The sequence below is a fragment of the Microtus pennsylvanicus genome, chromosome 2, assembly GCF_037038515.1.
Source record: "Microtus pennsylvanicus isolate mMicPen1 chromosome 2, mMicPen1.hap1, whole genome shotgun sequence".
Lineage (NCBI taxonomy): Eukaryota > Metazoa > Chordata > Mammalia > Rodentia > Cricetidae > Microtus > Microtus pennsylvanicus.
In genome coordinates this window covers 18,934,748-18,962,714 of record NC_134580.1, presented here as the reverse complement: position 1 = coordinate 18,962,714, position 27,967 = coordinate 18,934,748, and the positions used below count along the sequence as shown (strand labels likewise).

Below are 27,967 nucleotides of genomic sequence, written 5' to 3'. Positions count from 1 at the left end.
GATTCAATGGCTCTGCTCTCCCATCATCTTTCAACAGATTTTCCAACCTACTCAGTTCACTTGGCTATAGTCTAGTGAAACACTGTTGTTAGAAATAGAACACCCCCCCCCTTTTAAGTCAAGACTTGACTATGGAACAGAGGAATTGGACCACTCAAGCAAAGAACATGCAAAAGTACTAAAAAGAATATTCAAGAATTTTGGGATACCATGGAAAGATCTATGAATTGCATGAATACATAAAGGAAATACCATGGGACAATGGACTAGACCAGCTCTTCAGTAGAATCATAGAATCAAACTTCCTCCGATTCAGGAAAGATGTAAGAAACAGCCAGAATACAAATCAAAGAGTACCAGACAAGAAACTCCCCATGTAATATTATAGTTAAAATGTCAGATATACAGAAAAAACAGTAAAGATACAAGTCACATACATTGTAAAAATTATCAGAATAAGGACCCCACAACATTGATTCCACCTAGAATGTGGTAACAGATGACTTCTCAGACTTCTCAATGGAAACTTTAGCAGCTAGAAGAACCTGAAGTAATTTATAATCCAGGTTCTAAAAAAATCTATCATTTTATTACCTCCAAGATGCTCACCTTACCTTCAAGGACATAAAACAACCATAGTAGAAAAAGAAGTGAAGAAGTACTTCAAGTAAATGAGCCCCAAAAACAAGCGTTACCATCTTAATAACAGGCATAATAGTTTTCAAACAAAAATTAATCAGAAGAGATTAAAACAGGCACTTCACTGTGATCAAGGTCCCAGTTAATCAAGAAAATATTACAATCCCAAACATACATGAACTAAAATTAGGCACATTCAATTTCATAAAAAGCATACCAATAGACTACAAGACACATATTAATCCCAACTCAATAACAGTAAATGACTTTGATATCCCAGACCAGCCATCTAGACACAAAATAAAGAGAGATGCTGGAATTAAGTGGCCTCACTCATCAAATGTACCTAACAGAAAACTACAGAATATCCTACCCAAACACCAACAAATACACATTCTACTAATCAGTCCAGAGCTGGTTCTTTGGAAAAAATCAACAAGGTTGACAGAACCTTGACCCAACTAATTAAAAGAAAGAGAAGGCCTAAATTAAAAGAATTAGCAACAGACAGGGATAGGCACCAAAGAATTTCAGAATATTATAAAGCAAAAATCTATGCTCTGGTAGCATAGAAACTCTAAACAAAATGAAAAATTTTCTAGATTCATCCACCCCAGATCTTCTTAGATCAACAACCCAAACAGTCCCATAGCAGAGGAAATTAAAGGACACAAAATCCTTTTGACTTAAAAGGCCTAGCCCAGATGGATCAACAACAGTTTTCTACTAGAATCTCAAAGTACTACAAATAATACTCACTAAATCACTTTTCAAAAAAAACAAAAAGGAAGGAAAGAAGCAAAAAAGAGACAAAGGGAGGAAGGAAGGAAGGGAGGGAGGGAGGGAGGGAGGGAGGGAGGGAGGGAGGGAGGGAGGGAGAAAAGGAAGGAAGGAAAGAGAAAGGAAGGAAGAGAGAGGGAGCATTTCCAAACTCCTTCTGTGAAGTATTACTCTAATAAAAAGACCAGGTAAAGACATAAGAAAAAAAGAAAACTAGAGGCCTATAGCTGCAATGACCTTAGATGCAAAACTTTTCGATAAAATACTTGAAAACCAAATACAGGCAAACATTTAACAGTGCTTCTCAGTCTTCCTAATGCTGTGAACTTTTAATACAGTTCCTCATGTTTTGGTGACTCCAACCGTAAAATTATTTTGTTTCTACTTCATAACTGAAATTTTGCTTCTGTTATGAATCATAATATAAATATCTGAAATGCAGAATATTTGATATGTGACCCCTAAAGGATCCTGCCCCACAGGTTGAGAAACACTGAAAAAGATCATCCACCATGATCAAGTCAGCTTTATTGCAGAGATATCAGGAAAATTCAACATATATAAATCCAAAAATGTAATAAATCATATAAATGAACTTAAAGACAAAAAAATCACATGATCACATCAATAGATTTAGAAAAGGTCTTTAGCAAAATACAACATGTCTTCACAGTAAATGTTCCTTGAACAGGACTGGGAGGAACATACTCAACATGGTAAGGCTGTATGAGACAAACACCTAACTAACATCATCACAAAATAGAGAAAACTTGGAAGTAACACCACTGAAGTAAGGAATGTACACAATACTCACTCACTTTTTATATAATGCTTAAACCCCTGGCTAGAGCAATATGACAAGAGAAGGGAATTAAACAGCTACAAATAGAAAAAGAAATCAGATTATCCCTATTTTTAGATGATAGTACATATAAGAACTCCAAATTTACATCAGATACTATGTATAGTACTTTCAGCAAAGTAACAGGATACAAACTCAGTATCTTTTCCTTATGCTGATAACCGGCTCCCTGAGATCACAGGAACACTCCCATTCACAACAGCTTCAACAAAGAGATACCTAGGATTTATCCTAACCAATGAGGTAACAGAGCTTTGTAATAAAAGCCTTAAATATCTGAAGAAAGAGATTCAGGAAGATACTAGAAGATAGAAAGACCTCCCTCTTGCTTATGGATTGGTAGAATTAATTTTGTGAAAAAGAACATCCTACCAAAAGCAGCGTATAGATTCAATGCAATCCCAATCAAAATCCCCATGACATTTTTCACATAAGTAGAAAAAATATCATAAAATCCAAAGCAATCCTGAGCCAAAAGAACAATGCTGGAGGAATTGCCATTGCCATACCAAATTTCAGGTCATATTACTTATAGTAATAAAACAAATGACCTTGGCACAGAAGAGTACATGTAGACCAATGAAACAAAATTGAAGACCCAAGCATGAGTGCACGTAACTACAACTATCCCAAATACATACCAGACCAGGGATGACACCACCCAACATGGGCTGGAAATCAACATAGTGCATTCTTAAAAACTAAAAGCAGAATGTTCATTAAGTACTACGCACCCTACTCCACAGATACTTGTACAGCAATGTTCATTATGCTTCATCCACAATAGCAAGGAAATAGAAAAAGCCCAATGTCATTCAACCCACAAATGTATAATGAAAATGTGATACATATGCATAATTGAACTATATTCATCTGTAAATAATCAGTCGTGGATTTTCAGGTGAATGGGCACAATTGAAAAATACTGAGTTGTATAACCCAGATCCTGAAAGATAAAGGTCAGCTTCTCTGTCTCATTTGTAGATCCTTGCTCCAGATCTTCAGCTGTGCTTGCTTATATAACCTAAAGTATCTGAAGAAGCCAGGAAAATAGAAAGGGAGCACGGGATAAAGGAGAGGGGAGGGGAAATGTAGCTCTAGGAAAGAGGATAGTAGGAGACAGGCTTATTAGCAGGATACTGTAAAAAAAAAAATGAGGATTTTTACTAGCAAATGGGAAGGAAGCTTAATTCAGGGCTTGAGGGAGGAAGGAAGGAAATAACACCAAGAGTGTTTGAAAAAGCCATAGGGAATCATTATTTTACAAGTTTATGTACGTATGAAAAAACCATAGGGAATCTTTATTTTACAAGTTTACTAAGTATGAAAAATGTCATAGGGAATCACATTATTATACAAGCTTGCATATGTATTTATTCATATGCATTTGTATGTATGTTTGGCTTATTTATGCCATATGGAGTGGTACTTTCCCCAAGATCCTTGCACTGTGACAAGACCCCTAGTGCCAGGCGCATAAAACCTCCTCTTGAGCTGTTTGTTAGAGAAGTAGAAGAATCTCCCAAAGCAATATAGGACATTATCATTGTCCTTACTTGCCTCCCAGGACAGGAAGGTAAAATATCCTACTAACTTTGGACACAGGTCTTGGAGGATTTGAGTTGGAACTGTCCTATAAGTCTCTCAAAAGTTAGCTCCCATCCCATAGTATTCAGCCGCCAAAGTAGAAAAACAATCATCCTACGCAGCTGTAAACCCAGGAACCGCAGCAATAACTAAACAAGCAACATTTCCACAATATTGCAATATTGTCACTTTATCTTGGGGTTAACCAAGAGCTGTCTAATTGCACTTCGGGCTATCTTAATATGACGGAATTGCAATACTGAACCCTTTCCAATTTTTCATGACTGGAGAGGTCATAGGACCTAAACAACCTACTTCTACCATTTTTTTAAAGTAATATGATTTCTAGTTATATTCTAAATACTTACCCTTATGCTTCTGGATAACTGTAACTCTTAAGTCTCATCAAAGACGCTTCGTTTTGCAGCAGAGACTGTTAAAGAGATACATAACTAATCAAATGCAGAGAATAAGAGACTGTGTGGTACTCAACACCAAATGATACATCAGAAACACAACCCCTACACTTAATGAAGCTCAAGAAGAATTGGAGAAGAGTGGATGGAAATATTGTAGGAGGGAGAGATTTTGGTCACCTGCTACTACATAGTGTCTCTTAGATGTGACAGAGAAAATGCTAACATGGAATTCCAATGGTATGGTGACATGAACAGATCTGGTATACTGATAAAATCTGTTGACTTGCCAGTATGGGTGGTGGAAATTCCACGTAGTCCCTTGCTAGATGAGAACTAGAGGCTCCCAATGACTGCCGAGAGACGGAGAATCATTTTCCCCTTGGGATGAGCTCCCACATACTTCTCTATTCTCAATTGGTCAGCCCTGGACATGTGTGCATATTAATAGTGCTAAAAGTTTCAGTAAGTTATATACGCACAGGGGCATATGTACTTATACATACACACATGCGTATTTACTTGTAACAGTAACTGAGGAAGAGATCATGAATTTGAGAGGAGAGGAGGGACAAAAAGAGGTTAGAAGAGGAAGGACAGGAGTCGTGTAGATTTGGGGCTCGTGAATGAATTTCACACACACACACAAACACACACACTATAAATTCTCAGAGTATTGATTTGAAGTTTAAATAACTATACATTTTCTACCACTAAAAATACTCAGTCTGCTCAATTTAATAGTGTTTAACTTCCTTAGTATGAGAGCCAGATAGTCCTTTGAAATTACTTAGAGTATACGTGCCTGGGTAAACCAATCGATTATAATGATTAGTCTGGAATAGTTACAGATGTCAATTATGTTGCACACACAAAGAAAGATGCTTTATTTCTCTTGAACCCAAACACCAAAGAAATGATTTTAGTTTTCAGATATTGTGCTTTGCTGCTTTATAATAACCCATTTCTCCCAACTAGATTGTAATAAGGGCTTACTAAAAACATCCCATGTAATAGATGATCATTAAACATATCCCAAGTGATCAGTGGTTGCAATAATGTATGTAACCAAAGACACTGACTCTTGTATGACATTAAAACCTTGAAGTTGTCTCACTTATTGTCAATTGGAGGATAGGAGCAGGTTCAGCTTCTGAATACTAGACGTCTGGCATTTGAATGAAAATTTCCAGGATATTTTAAACCCTCATAATCCTGCAGTAAGTAATGGCTTTTTGTCTACAGTTCCCAACACTTGGCCTGCGGCATCAAAATAACAAATGTGTTTTTCTTGTCAAATCTTGTTTGTGATCTGTAGCTATTCCTGCCCCAGATTTTGAGCTGTGTTATTAATTTTGTTTTCAGGATGCTGTCTTGATGCAGTTTTGTGCGAACAAATTGGACAAGAAGGATTTTTTTGGGAAGTCGGATCCTTTTCTTGTATTTTATCGAAGTAATGAGGATGGAAGGTGGGTTTGTATTCTGCTCCACCCAGTGCTAGGGTAATGCTAATGTGTGTGCTGTTATTTTTTTTCAGATATCTTCAAGTTAGTAAATGGAATAAAATATATGATCTTCTAAAGATGGATGTGCTTTTTATTTCAAACCAATCTCATAAGCACATATATGTTATGTCTAACATATAAATTAGTTTATGATTTCTCTTCGCTTTTCTATAAAAATTTTCTCTCTTTTAACAATGTAGAATAATGGCATTTTGTAAAAACCTGAACTGATAAATATATTTTCTATAGAATTGAGTGGCAACCATTTGTTGTGGAAGAGAGTGGGGGGACATGTATTATGATGGCCTACCGTGATTTTCCAAGAATCCTTGAGGTGGAAAGCTCAGGGAAGTTGTTCAGTGTTGTGGAGTGTTTGCCGGTCATGACTAGTTGAGTATGTGCTGAGTTCGCTGTGTATGACTCTACCTTCTGATTATTCATTCCTGTGGTTCATATCATACTGTGCACATTTATTCTTTTTTTTTTTTTTTGGTTTTTCGAGACAGGGTTTCTCTGTGGCTTTGGATACTGTGCACATTTATGAGAAAGTTTAGGAGCTAAAAATATGACTGAGAGTTTGTTGCCAAGAAGTAACTCATGTCTGATACTTAATGACTCTGGTAACATGTACTTAGATACAGTTTCCTGATCTTCCTCACTGGGGAAGGAAGGAAGGAATTACCATACAAACCCATGTCAAACTCTCCTACACATCAGAGCTTAACTCTTATCTATTGTTAATATTGTTTTATGCATTATTTGTTTGTCTGGAAAATGCATAGTGAAATAGTATCTAAAGAGAAAATGTTGCTTAGAAACTGAAAGTGGAGGAAATGGAGCTCGACGCTTAGCTGCTATTGGGGTGCTTCTGAGACTGTGGAAGATGTCAGCGCTGTCCACACTGTGTCTGTGGACACAGTTAGCAGAGGACAGGATTTCTTCAGTTCTACGTTCTGTCTGCTTCCGATTGAACTGCCTGTTTCTCGAGGTCTCTTACTGATTTTTCTAAGTTGTATACTTGTATGATTTCAGCTTATCACACATTTAATGATGCTTTTGTTGTGAAAATAGATTCTGCTTATACAAATGATATTTTAAATCAAATCAAATATAGTTTTTTCTAAAGCAAAACTGTTTCAAATTTCCAAATCATTAAAAAATTAATACTTAGAATTGATAAATCAGACATATTTTCCGATTTATTGAAAACTAGTTTACCAACTGTGTCAAAATATGAATTAATGGATATATTAAAACATTTATAGATAGCTTTTATGATACTTGACTGAAAAATAATTTTAATACTGCTCACTTACACATATTTTTAAGTGCAAGACCTGTTCTTTGTTTTTACATTATTTAAATATGAAGCTACTTCTAAATTTGCCTTTCAGATAATAGGTTCAGACAATCTGTACTGGAAACAATAATTAAAACTCTTTCTAGTTTATAATTATAAATTCCTATTTTCTTGATTTCCTATTGATTTTAACACATTCTATGTTCATAACTAAGTAACAATTTTCCTTTGCAAGTAGTATGTTTGGTTAAGAGCTTCATATAAAACATCCTGACAGGTTACTTATTTAGAATGTTTTTGTGTGACTTTGTCAGTAATAAACACGTACACACAGCCTGATATTTACACAACAAGGCTCCTGACTACTAGGGAGGTCGCATCCGAGTCCAGTGAGGATGTTCAGTCATTACTCCAGCAGCGGAAAGCCTACTAGTGAGCGTTGTATGTCTACAGCTTCATACCGTGTGCTGGACATAAGAACGATTAATACAAACAAGAATGATTCCTGGTTTATGAAGATCTCCTTGAAAAGAAGAAGTCATTTTCTTAGGAGGAAAGATTCCTAATGTGAAACTGTTTCATTCCACACCTGGTGACTCCAGGATCGTAACACAAATTTTGACCTTACCTTAAGCAAATTTGTCAAAAAGCCAATGACCTTAGTTGAGTACCTTTGGTTTTTATAAAATAGCATTAGGATTTATTGGCTTTACAGAAAATTATTTGGGGTAAATATTGCCACATCTTATTTTTTTGTATTCTAAAGAGCAGATCTCACAAGTTTATAAATCTATGTTTGTATATGAAGTCAGGCAGCAGTAGCAGCCAGGGACTTACAACACTAACTCTGCCCACGGATAGGCATGGCTAATAAAATAACGCATCGTAAGTGAATTACTGATTTATATATATATGTGTGTGTGTGTAATTTTATGTCTATTTTTGTATATTTTTATGTAATATATTGTAATTTTATGTATATTTATGTATATCTTCATAATTGAAAACTCTTTTCACAGTTTTACTATTTGTCACAAGACAGAAGTTGTCAAAAACACCCTAAATCCTGTGTGGCAAGCCTTCAAGATCTCAGTTAGAGCCTTGTGCAATGGGGATTACGACAGGTAAGACAGCCGAGACGTTCAAACCGAGGATGCAAACTGTTCACGGTCTGTGGAACTGGAATATAAACCACATCGTATTTTTCTGAAAGTGGTTTCTTTACCCTCAAAAAAAAACCATTTTTTTTCTACAAATGCATGGAGTTATTTTTTTAAAAAAAATTGAAGCAACATGGCCTGATTCCATAATGATTTGGGGAATAGATAAAATTTTTACTAATTAAAGCTTAATTAATTGGACTGTTTTTCCCAAGATAAACATGTGTTAAGTGCTAAAAATAGATCAAAAGTTAGTGAATTTGTAACTTACTATTTAAATGTGGTTCCTAAATTCTCATTGCCCCAGGCTGCCCATCACCTCAGTGGCCCATGCTGCTAGAGTGTGGCACATAGGTGCTTGCCATGGACAGGACATTGGCTAGATTGCTGTCACTTGGGTATAACTGGGCTCATGGGCTCATACAGGCCCTACATCCACAAAGAAGGCATTTTAGCAAGGTCCACCCAGCACCCTAATCCTTCCAGCATACTTGAAGGTTTATAATATTGAAAAATTTTGGAAACTATTATGTAAAAATCTCTATAGAATCAAAACTAAAAGTATATAAATAAATAAAAGTTCAGTCTTTCTGTTGTTTTACTAGTCTTACTACTTGTATGTTAGTAAAAAAATAAAAGATTGTCTTTTATGTAATGTTGAGACAGGGTCTTGCCATGTAGCTCAACCCGGCCATGAATGCCTGCTTCCAATGTCTCAGTGTTGAGTGTGTCATTCAAGGGTGCTTGATTCTATTAACAAATACCATGCTGAGAACTGGTAGCGAATTATCTTGTTTACTTTTAAACATTTGATATCATCATTGGTAGGTGAGGCTAACTTTATTGAACTGGTTCATTCTTACCCTAAGAAAGCATTTCTTACGTTTTCTGATGAGTATTGTCGGTGCTACCAGGTCACCTTGTTAAAAGTTAAGGTTTCCAGACTCACCTCAGACCTGTTGAACCAAAAGCTCTGGGAAAGCCGTGTAGTAAGCTTCATTGTGATAAGGTCTCCAGGTGACTCTAATCCGTGTGGATTTGAGAAATATGTGCTGTGGCAGTGGTCTCCAAGAGGGAAGAAGTGGGCCTATCTTCCACTGAGAAGTTATGTTGTCCACCTTGCTTTCTCCGTGCATTGGAGAATTAACAGAGATTTTTGAAACTAACTTTAAGATGTAAATTTAATGGCAGTAATGAAATTAACTAAATCAACTTCAATTTAATTTGTGAAACTTGTAAGCCTATATTCTCTAAGAAAAACTGGCTAAATTTTATTTCATAGATTCAGATCATATTGTTTGAATATTATATTATTGGATCATATTATTTTATTTAAACCACTTTCTTATGTGTATTTTCCTCCTGGCAGAACAATCAAAGTAGAAGTCTATGACTGGGACCGAGATGGGAGGTAAGGCTTCATGTATGTCAATCCTGTTTCTGAGACTTTAATGCAGCCCAAGCAGACTGTGTGCAGATGACACTGATGTTTTCTTTAGGCGCATGGTTTTCGATGAGGGAGGATGACTTGATCGGGGGAGGGGGAGGGAAATGGAGGCGGTGGCGGGGAGGAGGCAGAAATCCTTAATAAATAAATAAATTAATAAGGAAAAAAAAGGACATTACTGATGGGTTTACGTGTGATTTTAAAAGCAATATATTTTCTTCAATTTTGAGACTACAATGCAGTGTTTCTTCATTTACAATAAGGATTTCATGATTGGCCTTGATGCTTTGATAATGTGTTCAACACACAGGCATCTGTTTTCACAGCTCCAGAATAGAGATCTCCATTGTTCCAGCTTAGAGGTTTTGTGAAGGATCCTATAAAGTGTTTGACATGCCACTCAAGGGAACGCAAACACACACACACAATCTAAAAAATATTTTTAAAAAACCCACACTATTTTTTTATGATGGTGGCAATAAAGCCTGAGCCTTACACATGACGAGCACTGTTGAAATACCTCTCTAGTGATTATTGATTTTTGAGAGATCAGATTTAGAATCAAAGAAAAGGTTTGAATCCCAGAAGACTGAAAATACAAACGATGAGGTTAGAAGAAGAAAAGATCTTTAGAGAGAAAGTTAAATATTCCTTGGGAATAAATTATGTGAACAGATTGGTGAAAGATATTGCAATCTTTTAAGAGTTCCTTTTAATTCTAGGACAAAGTGTCTTTACCTTCATTTAAAATACAGATCAGCGTTTTGAAATAAAATGTTAATGCATATTTTTATATCATACATGTACCCAGAAGTAGCTGCTTAAATTTTATCTGAATATTCAATTTATGAATGACTTATAAAAAGGCTAAAGTAAATTATTTATTAAATTCTCACTAATACTCTCAATTAAATAACTAATGAGATTTGAAAACATGTTATAACAAAATAATACAGATAATGAAACTCAGATGTTAATTTTATGATTAAATAATAATCATCATACAGGTCATTATGCCAGTTGATAGCCTGTGTTTTGTGTGGGATAATAACAGTTGTACTACAAGTGTGTTTATTTATCCAACAGCTTCCAAATATGACATACATGCTTTACAACACTGTAATTAATGATCAAAAGGACTCTGTTGTGTTTCCTTTCTGCTATCTTTAATGTCTGAAATTCTGTACCCCTCTCATTTTGTATTTTTTGTAATGCCCAGAAATGTTGATGTTTCTTTTAACAAAAACATTATGAGTTGTTTTTGTTTTATTTTGTTTTTCTTTGTTCTTGAGCTACTACATAGTTCTGGTTGACCTGGAACTTGCTATTTAGATCAGACTGGCCTCACGCTCTGAGAAATTCTCTTTGCCTCTGCCTCTTGAGTATGAAGATTAAAAGTTTGTATCACCATGCTCAGTCCAGTGGACCATCTTTTATTTCGAACAGTTTAGACTAGCATGGTTCCAAGAAAATAATTCAAGTGTCTTTGTTTGGGTTTCCATTGTTATGAAGCATGGTCTATAAAGGAAAACATTTAATTGGGACTAGCTTTTCAGCTTCAGAGGTTTAGTCCTTTATGGTCATGACAGGACATGGTGGTTTGCATGCAGACAGTACTGGAGAGGTAGCTGGGTGTTCTACAGTTTGATTAGCAGACAGCAGAGGAGACTGTGTGCCACACTGGGTGTAGCTTGAGCACATAAGACCATAAAGTCCCCCTCTGCAGTGACACACTTCCTCCAAAAAGGCCATACCTCCTAATAGTACCACTTCCTATGGACCAAGTGTTTTAAACACATGAGTCTATGGTGGCCATACCTATTCAAACCACCACACCAAACCACATGGATAATTTTCAATTTTCTTTTGGCAACACTAGGAAGTAAACATAAATCAGCAGCTTCAATGTAATAATGATTTAATATTAAGTACATGAAATGTTACCTTTTAGTAACAGAGTTACTTTAGCAATGGTTAAATGATTAAAGTAGAAAGTGCACTCTTAACACATTCTTTAAAATCTGACATGTTTCTTATGCTTAGAGAGCAGCCCAGTTCAGACTCATTGTGTTTCAAGATCCTTAGAGAACCACGTGCTGGGGCTGCCTCATTGTGTAGCATTGTTTTGACTGTGACATCATCTATAGGACGTGAATTATATGAAACATTATACCACTTGGGCATGGTTTCCATTTCTGTAATTCTAACTATTCAGAAGGTGGAAACAGAAAGATGCCAAGTTCGAGGCCTGTCTGGGCCATAGTTACTTCAAAGCCCTCAGGCAATTAATGAGATCCTGTCTCAAAATAAGAAATAAAAGTAAATAAATTGCCTAAAAATTGAGCAATAGGCTAACTCTAAAACCCTGAGTCTAATCCCCAGGACAAATGAATAACCTGAGAACTCTGTATATTACTTCGTGTGGACATTTAACCATTCAAGACTAGTGCATGTAGTCTAGAGGGGATACTTCAATTAAAAGCTTTCAGTGAAGACCCTTGGTCAATTGATTGCCCACAATTACTCATAAGGGAACTACAGGTGACTATGTCATAATAATGTCCCCAGAATGGGAACTTCAAGTAGACCAGGGACCTGGGATTTCCTTCTGTGAGAAAAGCCTTGTGGGTAGGAAGTATATGAAAGAATATTGCTAAGGAGTTCACATTGAATTTACTGTCCAGAACCAGTCTGGAGTAGGAGAAATGTAGTTACCTGTTTTTGTTTGTTTTTTATTTAAACACAGTGACAGTGTCCTGAGAGTGCAATGGTATTATGCCACCTCATTATGAGGAATCAGCTTAGGTACTTGATTTTCAACAAGTCAAAACAGCTCCGTGTAGTGCTTCGTTTAGTCTCCTGCCTGTTATCTCTTTCAGGGATGTGGCAGAGTATTTAAACTTCATTTTGAAAAGCGAAAGTTAAAATGCTAAGGAACATCCAAACTGCCTAGGCTCCCACAAACAGGGCTGGGAACCCTGATTGCTCTTTGGGCTGATGAGGGAGGAGGACTTGATTGGGGGAGGGGGAGGGAAATGGGAAGCGGTGGCAGGGAAGAGACAGAAATCTTTAATAAATAAATTTAAAAAAATGCTAAGGAACAGGCTTGTCTGGGTCATAAAACCGGTAGTGGGGACGTCCTTGCAAAGCCCCACTTCCCTAGAAGTCACTTCAGCTGAATTTAGTTTGCTTCAAAATTGGGGCCCATTAATAGGATCGTTCTGCATAAAATCCACACAGCTGTAATATGTGACTGATTGCCGGAGGTGACTAAGGAGGCAGTTGCTACTGCAGCATGATGATTTGATGAAAGACAGAGCCAGTGATCTGCCAATCATCCCATCCCAGCTTCCAACTGTTACACAGGGAGTGTTAAGTGTCATGGTGACCACTGCATTCTATCAAATAATGGCATTTATTATAAGTACAAACTTTATCTGTGAAAGGCTACACAATGGTAGGTCTGCTGGTCTGTTTCCTTTAGTGGGTTTTGCTAAGCCTGTGGAAGGTTGCTGTTCTGCGATTGCGTCATCTTAAGCTCAGGGTTTAAGAACCTTACTTGTGCTTAACATAAGATGTGCAACCTCACTTAGGAGAACATTTTATACATCTTTCATGTTTTCCTCTTTTATTTTCAATTTCCTCATTCACTGTCTCTAATCTTCCCCTAAAATTAGTCTGTTATTCGCTTGCAGTTAATCCTACTATCTGTGTATGCAGGCCACAAGCTTTGAGGTATTTTTTTTCAACGTCAATAAACCAAATTTCATAAACTGAATGTTACTGAGGCATATCTACTTTTTTATGCTGTCTACTTAGGTCTATTTTTTTCTTTTAAATGTAGCATGTGACTTTCTGTTTCCTGACCTTTTAATTTGTAATTATCATACTCAAAATGGGTTGCTTTAATTATGCGTGCATTAGATTCTTAATCAATTTTTAACTCTGGAACATCTTTACTTATTTAAATGAGTCAATGCAAAATCTGTTCAATTAATTTTGGAATAAATTGTCATTGAGTACTTACATGTTAAACAGTTGACCTGGTATAGTAACTTAACTGAAGAATTTAATCTTTATGTAAAATCTTCTAATTATATTTAATTTGTTTTTCAGTCTTTCTGTCTACCTTTGGAGTCCTTACATTTTAATGTTTTTTTTCAGAAAATTGCATAAACATTTCACACTGCTGTTCTGCTAAGGTATCAGCAAATTCCTCGGTCTTCATCTGCACAGTGCGCTGGTCTGCCGTGCCTTGCTGACAGATCTTTCCTAGTGGCTTCCCTACCAAGAAAGTGTTGCTCAGGTCATGCATAGATTTTCTGTCCAGCCCCTGTTGAAATGTCATTAACCGCAGGCAAACTTTCCTTGGGTATCTAGAGTCACACAATCCTCCGCTTATTCGCACACTTAGTGAATTCTTTCTGCTGGGTCTTCCATGCTATCTGCAAGTTCACTAGGTTTAGGGTACTGTTTCTTCTTACTGTTCATGCAGGACTTTAAGGTAAGGGGTCTCTGTGTTCTTGCATCCAGTGGTTGTGTCGGTTTCACACCTGAAAGGAACATCTGAATCAGCCGAGACCTTCCTGATGCGCACTCAACCCTCGTGGATGTTTGTGAATCTCCCCATTCTCCCCTCCACTTCAGTGAGTGACACTATTGCAATTATCTTTAGCACATTGGAATTTTATCTCTGGGGAAGCTTCCACTGTGATTAATTTGGCTGTTGCTTCCTCATTCGGGAATTTTGTGAACATTTTTCTCTTAATATCTTCTCCGACCATTCATTATTCTGGACCATGTTGTTTAATCCCCGTGAATTTATGTCATTTCTAGAGATTCTTCTGCTGCCGATGTGCATCTTTGTTTCGTTGTGGTCAGATTGGATACATAGAGTTAGTTCAGTTCTTCTGTCCTTGTTGAGATTTGTTTAGTACTCGGTATGAAGTCTGTTCTAAAGACTCTCTTGTGGGCTTTGGAGCAGAGTGTACATTCTTTGGTGCTTGGGTGGAATGTTCTGTAGATACCTGTAGGTAGATGCATTGGATACACGATGTCATTTATCTGGAGGCTTCTCTGTTTATTTTTTGTCCTAATGATCTGTCTGTTGGAGAAAGGGTGGAATTCAAGTCGCCTACTATGACTGAGTTGTTTTCATCTGTGTCTTGAAGTCTGGAAGTATGCTTTTTATAAAACACTGTAGTTGAGATTTTAATCATCTGTCTCCAATTGCAATATCTTCTCGGTCAACTGTTGTCTTGATTGGAACACAGTGTCCTTTATCTCTTCTGATTAATTTAGGTTTAAGGTCAGATCATAAGATAGTGCACCTGCTTCTTACCTGGTCTTCTTTCTTTGGATACTTTTCTCTATGGGTCCTTGTCAGTAAGATAAGTTTCCTGTAGTCAATAAAATCATGGCTTTCACTTTTTTAAACCATTTAAGTGACCCGTGTCTTTTGATGGATGGGCTGAGGCCGCTAATATTTAATGTCATCATGGAAAGACATGTGCTAATTGTGTCACTGTCCTTGTCCTTTGACTTCTTTTGTTGTGTTCTTATTCCTACTTTGTGTTCAGAATTTACAGTTTCATTTTCTTTCTTCTCTCCTCTCTTGGCTGTGCCCATTCCTCTCTCATTCTATTTATTGCTCCCAGTAGTTTCCGCAAGACTGGCTCAGTGGACGTGAATTCTTTCAGGTTCTTTATCTCATAGAGAGATTTTATTTTTCCTTCTACTATGGCAAGTAGTTTAGCTGGGTACAGAAGTCTGGGTTCACATCTATGGTCATATAGAACTTGTAGTCATTGTTCCAGTTACTTTGGGCTTTCAAAGTTTTAATCAGAATCTATGGTTTTCTAGAACTTGCACTACTAAGCCCAAGTTTCTTTGGACTTTTAAAGTTTTGATCAAGAAGCCAGCTAATACTCTGATAGGTTTTCCTTTTCATGTGACTTGTGTTTTTCTTTCTCTTGCAGCAAACATTATTATTCTTTTTGTTATGAATATTGAGGGTTTTCACTGTAATGTGATACTTGGAATTAATTTTCTGTTTTAACTTTGGATTCATTGTGCTTCTTGTGTCTGTACAGGTGTGTTTTCCTTACTACAAGAAAGTTTTCTTTATGATCCCATTTAGGATCTGATCTATGACACTGGTCTGGGATTATTCTTCTATGACTAGAATTCATTGATTTGATATTTTAACAGCATTGCAAATTTCCTGCATATTTGTTTATTATATTTTGAATTTTTTTTCATATTCATCGTATAAATGGTCCAGTTTCTTTTTTTTTGCTTTAGTCTGGGAATGCTGTGTTGTATAGCTTTGGAGTAGGGATTGACCACAATGTATGCTATTCTTGCTACATTTTCAACCTTTCCTGTTAGTTTTCTTACAAAAATATAAACATTTGTTTGAGAAGTTTTGGACTACTTGATTCTGTGTTCAATCACTATAAAAACAAAAATCAATTCAAGGAATATTATTTTTTAATGGCATACTGGTAGTGAATTTTGACAGAAAATGACACTAGAAATATAATATCACATTCATATAGATTATTACATATCACTTTATGAAGTTGCACAAATTTGGTCACACAAAATAAAAAGAGATGTATGAATCTGTAATCTACAGTAGCTCAAAAATATTCTGCTGTGTAAAATGCACAATGCAGAGCTAAGGTGAAAATGATTAAATATTGAATCATATTTATCCTTTCATGATAAAACAATATTTGTTTATTCTTGAACAAATATATTACTTGTGACTATTTAAGAAAGTAACTTCTATCCTAGAGTTGAATTTCTGTAGCTGTACTCTAATGACCAACAGGAAAAAAAATGTGAGCAGGGGCTCCATGGCTGGATTCGTTTGCTTTTGGTTTCTATTGTGATTTTAGTCCTTTGGTTAACATCAAAACTATCATTTTATACTAAAGCTACTCGTAGCATTTTGTTTTGCCCTTTTTAACAACAGTAATTACCACTGGCTGATATTTTCAACTTTTCTGTCTGTATTGAATCACACACATTTACCTTTCTATGTATGAATGCTTAAACTTAAATCTAAAATTCAATTACTTTCCAATTATAGCGAAAAGTAGGTGAAATAAACAGTATGAATATTTTAATGTCCTTGAAATTGGTCGAGATTTTAGGTTCTGATATTAGCTCAGTAATTTTCTAATCCATGCAGTACTAGATTAGTAACAAGATTCCCAGGTGGAATGGAATTACAACAAAACTTCTCTATTCTGCATTCTAATGGGGGGTATTGCTAGGTCTGTGTCACTGTCACCTTGATTGGATGCTAGCTCCATAGGAATGTGAGGGTATTTCAGGGGTTTCAATGAGGACATGGTTGACAGAATCCATGGACTATGTCCTTAGTCTGCATAAAATGGGAGAAAGGAGAAAGCCTGATGATTGACAGCACCCTCTTCTCCCTACTTCCTGCTCCTCTGTGATGTGAGCTGAGGAGCATGCGCCCACCATCTTGGAGCCCTCCGCAGGCACGTCTTCCTCAACTTAGTAAATTAACCATTTAATTGGGGAGTCCAAAATGAATTCCTTTTGTTGTTCTTTTAAATATTTTGTCAATAGCAATGAGGAACATGATAGACTGGGTAAAATCTATTTATCAAAGATTTTTTGATCGTAAATTATAGTATTGAGACAGGATGTTTCAATGTGTGATGTGTTTGTTTGATTAAATGGTTTAAGATAAAGGCTGCTGGCAAAGACTTAAACGTGATTATATTTTTAAAAGTTAAATTTGTATGTATTGCTTTAATTATATCTGGTATACATGAAGTTTGAATAATAAAGCATAAATACATGAACATTTCTATGCATTTCTCTTTAAAAATTAGTTGTGACTATATAGGAATATAATTTTCACCTAAGTGTGACAAAACCAATTATAACTTATCCTTAGGTATGAATGTGTCATTTACATGTCATTATAAACTATGTTAAGGATTATTGTTTTCATCTTAGAAAAATATTATATCCAAAACTTTGAGTGGACACACTAAAGTGAAAATCAAGTTTATGAACAAAATATTCAATAAGCATAAGAAGTAAATTAATAAAATTATCAGTTATGATTACTTAAATGTTACACACAGGTATATATAAACTCCAAAACACAGCTACATATTACATTACATAACTTAAATATTTGTTATGCTACATATGTATAAAATACAACTTTATAATTTATATCTGTATTAGAAATGGCTAGAAGGGCAGATATTGACAAGATTAATAAAATTAGCCTACAGCCGCTGAACTAGTGTATGAGAATGGTAACATTCTTCCAGTTCCCATGGATACTGAGAAGCACAACTGTAATCCACAGAGGAACAAAGACAAAAGGTGTACAAGGATTACATAATGTTTGCCCAGGGTGGCTTATGTCCTTAATATACACATATACAGTATTTATATGCAGCTATACAATATATGTGCATATTTAATATAATATACAATACTATATGTGCATATATGTAGTAGATACATGCACATACTATATGGATATATAGTAATTATGTATTAATTATTTATAATTATCGTTATCAGATAAAATATAACCCATAAAGAAATTCTACTTCTGTTAGAATATGCTAATAATAAAGGAGCTGCATTGTGGGTAAAGATGGGAATCTGTGGCAGAGTGCTTGGTGAGTGTACAGATTTGGATTTGATCTCTGGCATGCCCAAGAATAATAATAATGCTTACTCAGCAGACTACAACACAGAGCAGCAGATCGCCTGGGAGCTCTCAAGAGTCATATTGGGACTCCTTTGGGGGTCTAGACATTCTCTACTAGAACTTCAGAGAGTTACAAACAAAAAACATTAGATCTTAGACTGAACCTTTTAAAATGTCAGTGTTTCTATTGCTGCGATAAAACACCATGACGAAGTCAACTTATAGAATAGAGTTCATGTAGCCTGGTGGTGGTGGCGCACGCCTTTAATCCCAGCACTCGGGAGGCAAAGGTAGGTGGCTCTCTGTGAGTTTGAGGTCAGCCTGGTCTACAAGAGCTAGTTCCAGGACAGCCTGTAGAGCTACAGAGAAACCCTGTCTTGAAAAAACAAAACACAAAACAAAAAACCAAAAAAGAATAGAGTTCATGTGACCTAGGATTCTAGATGGTGAGCGTTGGTGATGGTAGAGCAAAGGCATGGCAGCTGGAGCAACCAGCTGAGAGCTTGCATCTGGAACCTAAGGCACACAGCAAAGACTACACTGGAGATGCCATGAGGCTTTGAAATGTCAAACCTGCCTCCAGTAACAAACTTTCTCCATCAAGGCCACCCCCTCTAAACCTACCCAAAATGTATCAGCTGTTGGTGCTATCTAAATTCAGTGAAAGTGGGGGTTATCTCATTTAAAAACATTCTCAAATGCTCAAAGGAATGGTAAAGTCGGTGAGGTGTGACTATAGGAAAAACAAAATCAGCAAAATGGGGAGCAAGATGGGGGAGGTTATTCTCCGAACTTCCTAAGACAGCTCTTTGCTGCAGTCATTGCCAGCCAAGAGTCCAATGTGCATGTGACTTGCCATCGTGGAACTGGCTGTTTGATTCCATTCACCTGAGAACAAAGGCTCCTGCCATGCAGTAAATAAGGGTTTGCACAGGAGGAGGAATGTACGCAGTTGTGCATCTGCCTCCCTGACCATGAGTGGGAAACATCCGCCATTGCCGTGGAGGCTCGCTTTTCAAGACCTTGTTATTTTCAAAGACTCCACAATGCTTGCTGACACTGGTAGAAATTAAAGAAGACAGAGAAACATGGGAAATATAAATGAAGAAGAGGAACTAAAGACAGACGCTGTCTTCCTTCAGGAAAGACAAATTAGTGACCAAAATACCAGACAGAAACAAAAAAGGATGCATTTATTTTGGCTCAGAGTTTTGGGTAATTTCCATCCAGTTGTCAGGGACAGCATGGAGAAACTGCTCCCTTCTGAGAAGAGGATGTGGGAATGCAATTCTTCACATCCTAGAGGACCAGCTCACAAGGCTTTTGCAATTGGGAACTGGATTGTGACTTACCTCTGTCAACAGGCCATAGCTAAAAGTTCCACAGCACCCAAAATTAGGGTGACCAGTATGGAAAAGCAAGCATGAGCCTGTGGGGGACCTTTTATATTCAAACTGCAGCAAGTGACAACAGTTTTGTGCTGAGTTCAACATGTAGAAATGTTATTTTTTATATTAAGTTCACATGAAAGTCTTCATTTAGAATAAATTTCTTCCAACACACATTTGAAGCCATCATATTGTGGCATATACCAAAGAGAAAGACTCCCAAATTAAGCATCCTGGAATTCATCAAGGGTTCATTTGCATATATAACTTCAAAATATTATGCTGCATTATATAGTATTTCAAATTCATAAGCTTAATATATCTCTATAAGTTATATTGATATAGAAAATTATATCGGTTATTAAGGTTATGTAGGAACTTTTTTCACTGGCTGCATGAATAGTTGTTCTGAGCTACTTTGCATTAGGGTCTTTAAAAATATAACATCTTTGAGGAAAAGAATCAAATTAATTATCTGAATTTAATTTTGAAATAAGAAATAGTTATTCCTTCCAACATTTAGGTAAACACACACACACCACATATAAGAATCCTAAAGTTGACAATAACTCAGGACCACAGTATGGTAGAAAAATGAAGGGGTGTTTTGGGATGTATCTGTCAGCTGTTACAAAATGTATCTGTTACAGCTGTATCTGTACAAAATTCTTAAGAGACAATTGGGAAACTAAGCATGGAAAACATCCGAACTGTCAGCCAAAAAAAAAAAAAAAGCACTTCAGTGTGATATAGTAGGCACATAACGTGTGGTCAACAACAGTCAGATTTGTGTTTAGATCTTAGGGCTTTGAAAATTGACATGATTCACACCTGTGCTGTTGTGCTAAACTGCATATAATCAGTGTGAGGGAAAATAATGCCAATAATCTAGGCAATGTTATATCATAGAACAGCTGATTTGAACACTGTGCTATTCCTGGTACCTACTGTGTGCCAGGCACTGACAGAGATGGAATCTGAATACGCTGTATACCATTCACGGTACCTACTGTGTGCTAGGCACTGACAGAGATGGAATCTGAATACGCTGTACCATTCACGGTACCTACTGGGTGCCAGGCACAGACAGAGATGGAATCTGAATACGCTGTATATCATTCACGGTACCCACTGTGTGCCAGGGATTGATGTAGACTATGGAATACTGAGGTGAGATTTTTGAATCTTCTTGTTTTCTAGGCTAATACAAGCTCAGAGGGGAAACAGATAAACAAATGTGCATACTATGTGCTGGGAAATGTAACAACACAGTGACCCTGGGTGCCTTGAGCTTTCCTTTTGTTCCAGAGAGCTAAGTGTGAGGGTGTGAAACAGGAAAGGCCCTTGGAGGAAACAATAGCTAAGTCGATAAGTGATGTCAAGGCAGATATATCCTAAAACTCATGTGGGGAGGTGATGTGTGTATTCATGGCCAAGTGTAAACATAAATTACATTTGCAGGGTGCCTCTCTCCACTGGCAATGGAACAGAGATAAGATTGTGTTACATAGACTACATTCAGCACACCACTCAAAACTAGTTTCTTCAGTGGCATTGCTAGTGATGTAGTGATTAGTTTGTTCTAAATATTGATAGTCCAAGCTTCACCACTGTCTCGCACATACAAAGGGCCTCGTTCAGTCCCATGGAGGCTACACAGCTGTTGGTTTAGAATTTCTGAGTTTCCATGAGCTTGGTTCAGCTCTCCCTGCAGATTTCTCTCTCATGATCTTGACCTCCATTGCTCATGTATTTCCTCCTCCCACTCTTGGATTGGATTCCCAGAGCTTGTCCTGGTGCTTGGTTGTGGATCTCTTCATCTAGCTCCATCATTTGCTGGATGAAGGTTCTATGATGATAGTTGGGATATTCGCCAATCTGGTGCCGGGGTAAGGTCAGTTCAGGCTCCTCTCCACTATTGCTAAGATAGCAATACTGGGTCACTATTGTTGGATAACTGGGGTCATTATGTGGATTCTTAGGAATTTCCCTAGTACCAGGTTTTTCCCTAACCCCAGTGTGGCTTTCTCTATCAAGAGCTCTCTTTCATTGCTCTCCCACTCTGTCCTTCTCTCCCCTCCACCATCACATTCACTCTTGTTCTCATCTTGCATCCCCTTCCCTTTATCAATTCATTCCCCCAGTTTACCCACGAGATTTCATCTAATTCCCCTTCCCGGGGCAATCCATGTGTCTCTCTTAGGGTCCTCCTTGTTACCCAGCTTCTCTGGAGCTTTGGATTGTAGTCTGGTTAGCCTTTGCTTTACATCTATTATCCACTTATGAGTGAGTACACATCAGATTGGTCATTCTGAGTCTGCTCTACCTTCTGTAGTAAGTAACGCAAAGAAGAAAATTTTCCTCTTTGTTTTAGAATGTGCGCGCATCATTCAGAAAAGGTCACCCAGTTCAGCAGCTTCAAAGGTACATTGCTATCACTGAGAACAAACAGTTTGTCACCTATCACACATTTCTCAGTTTTGTAAAAAGTAACAAATATATGTGGCTCAAAACACCCAAGTATTAAAGACCCCTTCTTAGCAACTGAGTTCTACCGTGAGTTCTGTATAGTTGTATCAGTGTGTGCTGTTAGGTAATTAGTGTGATTGGGTACAGATGTTCCACTCTATCAGAATGGCTTTTTTGTAGGTAGCTGCTCCTGAATTTGAGTCTGGATTACCGAATTCCATTTGCTTGAGACTAGTAATCGTTGCTTCTCTATGTCAGATGTGTGATAAGTGTCAAGTGGCAGAAATAGCGTGCTGACAATAAGGATCTGAATACTTAATCGAAAACCTTGGCCAAATGCAGATAGACCCACGCAGTGCATGTCAGGTCTCTATTCCCTTTTCCCACCGATGTTTAGTGGGAGCTCAGTGTTACAGGCTGGCTCACACTTAGCAGCATCACAGCTTTTGAGGTGCTTCCACGCTTTCATCTCCATGGTTACTATTTCAGATACCTGAAAGGTGCACGGGGAAGAGGCTGGGTTCTAAATAGAATCACTAGGACTCAAGAGAATTGCAAGGTTTTTAAAAAAGACATTGTGGGTATGAAGTTGTATTTCCCATGGTTAAAAGAATCGTTTCGTTTATCCAAATATCATAGGAAATGTAGAAAAACCAAAGTACCAGTACCAAAGTCCTGTTGTGTACTTTTTATTTTTTTTTAAATTTATTTATTTATTAAAGATTTCTGCCTCCTCCTCGCCACCGCCTCCCATTTCCCTCCCCCTCCCCCGATCAAGTCCCCTTCCCTCATCAGCTCGAAGAGCAATCAGGGTTCCCTGCCCTGTGGGAAGTCCAAGGACCACCCACCTCCATCCAGATCTAGTAAGGTGAGCATCCAAACTGCCTAGGCTCCCCCAAAGCCAGTACGTGCAGTAGGATCAAAAACCCATTGCCATTGTTCTTGAGTTCTCAGTAGTCCTCATTGTCTGCTATGTTCAGCAAGTCCGGTTTTATCCCATGCTTTTTCAGACCCAGGCCAGTGTGAGTTGAGAGACTGGATTCTAGGGATTTCATCATAACATACGACTAGCTCCAGCACTCTCCTCTGATATCTGTATGTGTGTAAATCCAAATCTGCAGTCAAGATTAGGCTGCTCTAAAAAGGAGACCCCACATAAAACAATGGTTTGTAAGTGCAGGATCTTTCATGTAAGCAGAAGTGGGATGCTGGATATCAAAATGAGTTACACCTCAAATGATTTGTAAGGTTCTTAGCAGTGAGATCACAACCTGTCCCCAGCACTTAGCTGCCTTTTGGAAACCTGTTTTCCTTGCCCAGTCTTACACAAGAAGAGGAGCTCGGATCCTGCCTCAACTTGGTGTGCCATGTTTGTTCAAGTTCATGGGAGGCCCCTTTCTAGATGGAGAAGGAGAAAGAGGAGTAAAAGAGGGGGGGTAGATGTGACATGTGTGTGTGGGGGGGTACTAGAAGGAGAGGAGGGAGGAGAAACTGTGATTGGTAGGTAAAATAAATGAAAAAAAATTATTTAAATAAAATAAAAAAGAAAACATTCTCTTGTGATAAAATTTTATGTAATTGATTTTAGTTAGCTTTTTTTCCTTCAAAATCTTACCTTCAGAAAAGAATTTTTGTCTAAGTTCTCTGGGATTGTGAAATACAGACTGTTTTGTTTTTTTTTTGCTTTATGTCTAAAAGTCGCTTATGAGTGAATACATATTATATTTGTCTTTCTCGGTCTGAGTTATCTCACTCAATATGATGTTTCCTAGATCCATCCATCTGCCTGCAGATTTCAAGATGGCATTATTTTTGCCATTGTGTAAATGTACCACATCTTCTTTATCTATTCATTGGTCGAGGGGCATTTAGGTTGTTTCCAGGATCTGGCTGTGACAAACAATGGTGCTATGAACATAGTTGAGCCCATGTCCTTGTAAGATTGAGACTCATTTGGATATATACCCAAAGGTATTGTTGGGTCTTGGGGTAGGTTGTTTTCTAATTTTCTGAGAAATCGCCGTACTGATTTTCAAAATGGTTATACACAATCCCAGAGAACCTAGACAACAAAGAGGACCCTAAAAGAAACATCTAATCTACATGGGAAGCAGAAAAAGACAAGATCTCCTGAGTAAATTGGGAGCGTGGGGATCATGGGGGAGGAAGAAAGGAGAGCAGAGAAAAACATACAGTTCAATAAAAATAATATAAAAAAAATTTTGGTTGGTTAAATACAGTTGTTCATTACTTATTACTGGTCACCGGGAAAGGCCATGGCTTTTTAAGAGGTTCACAGCTAAACAGTAAATTCCCATAGGGCTTATGGGGACATTCATTTATGACAATGAACAGCTTGCAAGTACTGTCACACAAAACAAAAACTACTTTTGTTTATTATAATCCTTTAGCTCCTGTCTTAGATTCCTTTCCAGTTACTGTGAAAAGCCACATAAGGGAGAAGGACTGAATCTCACTCACAGTTTAAGGGACAGGCTATCATGGCTAGGGAATCGTGGTGACAGGGGATTGAAGCAGCTAGTCCTATGACCTCATCAGCCAGAGGTGTTGAGCAGTGCAGGCAGGCTGCTGCACAGCTCCTTCTCTCTGCTTTCACTCCACAACACACCTAGGGAATTGTTCCACCCACAGTGGGTGAGTCTTCCCACCACAACCTGCACAATCAAGATGCTCCTCCTCAGGCATGCTCAGAGGGCCGTCTTCAAGTGTTTCCAAATTCTGTCAAACTAACCGTACTCTCTGGTTTCTCTAATGGACATGTTCTCCTTTTGGTGAATTACAATTGTCTGAGGACCCTTTGTCAGTAATGAATTTCTCAGCAGTATGGTTTAAATTTAGTGAAATAGTTAATCATTTGGATAACACAGGATTATCATTTATTTTCGAGGTGAAAATCATTAAAACTATTATTCCTGTTTCAAGTACTAATTTCGGTGTGTAAGTTGAATAATTGAATATTAATGAAATACTATTGACTTTAAATTTTAGATTAAGGGACAATGAAATTATATATCAGTCTCTCAAGAGATTGTCTAAATTATAAAGTTGTATTCATAGAGATATTAGACAGTTTTCAAACTCAATAAACAGTTCTTATGTAAAATGTTTTGATGTATGAATGAGAATTGAACAAGCCTGGTGCCACATACTTCTTTCTCCTCTCACTTTCAGCCATGATTTCATTGGAGAATTTACAACAAGCTATCGGGAACTTTCCAGAGGACAGTCACAATTCAACGTCTATGAGGTAAGAAGCCTTTACTACTGACCTCCTGTGGTAAGCAGTTTTTGCTTTGCACTGTTTTCTAAAGATAATTGCCGACGATTAAATGAGAACATACATGTGTGTGTGTATGAGAGAGTATATGCGCACATACATTTATAATCTTTAAATTCATTGAATTTATTTGTTTCTTTAATTAATATTATTTTACTTGTTTCTTTAATTAATTGGTTGGTTTAGATGACCTGTTAAATGAAGGTATTTGTGGAGAACACATTAAGCCGTGAGTGACTGTGTACTGTTGAGTGGTGGCAAAGCCTTCCTCTTGTCCCAGTACAAATGTTGACAGTGTAAGCAGAAACTTTCAACTGTGGCTTCCTTCTCCAACATAACTGCAGCCTGAGACAGCTCCACAACAGAGAGCTCCTACTGAGATTAGCTAAACCTGTCTCCTCGATTCTGATATGTAAAATAAACCTGCTGAGGTTTCTGGGTTGCTGCTGAGGTTGGTGTCCTCCATTAGAGCAAGCACACCCCCTCTCACTCCCACCTTTCTTTATGACTGTCTGTGTCTGTCCTTTCTGCATCCCCTCATTGCTCCGGTTAGGTGAATTCCCAAAGCCCTGGAGTCCTGCAGACAATTGGTTCTGTTTTATTCTCGCTCTTAAGTCACATGGTCTATTTATCTTGAACTTCTAAGATTTGCCTAAGAAGCTTTTCTTTCATTTCATTTTACTTATTTTGAATTCATATTTAAGCATATGTCTGTGAGTTTGTGTGTGCATGTACCTGAAGAGAGGTCAGAAAAGGTTGTCGATGCCCAGGAATTGGGATTGCAGGTTGTTGTGAGCTGTCTGGTGTGAGTGCTTAAACCAGAACCTGGATCCTCTGGAAGAGCAGTAAGGCTCTTAACCACCAAGTCACCTCTCCATCCTTGGAAACATTTTTCTTTTCCTTTTCTGAAGTTAAGATATAATTAACATAATTTTCCACTTTCTGAGTCCTCTCTCTGATTCCTCTCAGTTTTACTCTCTTTCAAATTTGTAATGTCTGGCCTCTTTTTCCTTAATGTTTGGTGTGTGTGTGTGTGTGTGTGTGTGTGTGTGTGTGTGTGTGTTCTCCAGAGTATATAAATCCAATCTTCATAATCTGTATAATGTTAGTTGTGAGTAGATATGTTCAAAGTTTACTGTGTGGTATTTCATAACCCATTGATGTCCCCAGGATCTAAGGGGCATAGGTTGGGTTGACTTCAAATCACAGTAGGAGAACCTTAACTGGATCAGCTGCAGCGAATTATGTTAATGCCATCATGCCCTTCTACAGACACGTCTAAGAAGTTAGAAAACTGGGATGGAAAGTTTGGTTACAGAGTGAAGCAGAGATTACCCAGGAAGGTGAAGGCAGAGCAAGAAGAGTAGAAGTGGGGGAGACAGAGAGGAGCTGGTGAGAGGGGGTGAGTGTCCATGGATAGGACAAGTGAAAGATTCGTATTGTGTCTCAAGGGGCTGGGGGTATTTGGCAGGGGTGAGCAGGGCCAGACTGGAAAGGAGGCTAATAGAGTTGTTAAGTTGGAGGAGAGCAATAGCTCACCACTTAGGATTGTGAAAATAGTAGGCGATGTTAAAAGGCTTGGTTGTGTTGGGAGGTCTGTATGGATATAGGACCTGGGAAGGGGAGGGACATTGTGTAAGGCTGTAGCATGAGAGGAATATGGATCCATACCATTGAAGGGATGTGTTGCTGGTTGTCTTTGCTATTTATTCTTTTCACTTTTTGATGGAGGAGGCCACCACCCAGCTCTCAAATAAATCACACATATAGGCTTATTCTTAGTTATGAATGCCTGGCCTTAGCTTGACTTGTGTCTAGCCAGTTTTTCTTAACTTAAATTATCCCGACTACCTTTTACCTCTGGGCTTTTTCCTTTTCTTACTTCTAGATATCTTACTCTCCCTTTTACTCCGTGGGTGGCTGGGTGGCTGGATGACTTGGTGGCTGGGTGGTAGCTCCTGATATCCTTCTCCTCCTGTTCTGTCATTGCTTCTCCTCTTCCTCATTTCTCCTATTTATACTCTCTGCCTGCCATCCCCATTTATTTCTCTCTCCTGCCTCACTATTGGCCATTCAGTTCTTTATTAGACCAATCAAGTGTTTTAGACAGGCACAGAAACACAGCTTCACAGAATTAAACAAATGCAACATGAACTAAACATGACACATCTTAAAAATAATATTCCCCACCAGGGGTGAGGCCATCAGGGAATGCTGAGCCTTAGTGGTCAGTCAGGCCCAGCTGTGGATGAGTGAGTAGAACCAGCCTCCTCCAAGAGCTGGTCAGTTCTGTTTAAGATGGGCACTCAACTCTCCTGTGTGGAGATTAAGAGGACAGGGAAGAGCAGAGCGCAGAGAATGATCACGGTGGGGTTTGTGACCAGCGAAGAGAAT

General features: G+C 37.7%; 1 protein-coding gene across 1 annotated transcript in view; it reads left to right on the top strand.

The window, feature by feature from the left end:
- Cpne8 (copine 8) overlaps positions 1-27,967 on the top strand; it is a 183,722-nt gene that overhangs the window by 101,759 nt on the left and 53,996 nt on the right. Inside the window, exons 8-11 of the mRNA XM_075960372.1 lie at positions 5,650-5,753; positions 8,109-8,213; positions 9,619-9,660; positions 25,468-25,543. Coding sequence (XP_075816487.1) covers positions 5,650-5,753; positions 8,109-8,213; positions 9,619-9,660; positions 25,468-25,543 — 327 coding nt within the window. The remainder of the gene's footprint in view (positions 1-5,649; positions 5,754-8,108; positions 8,214-9,618; positions 9,661-25,467; positions 25,544-27,967) is intronic.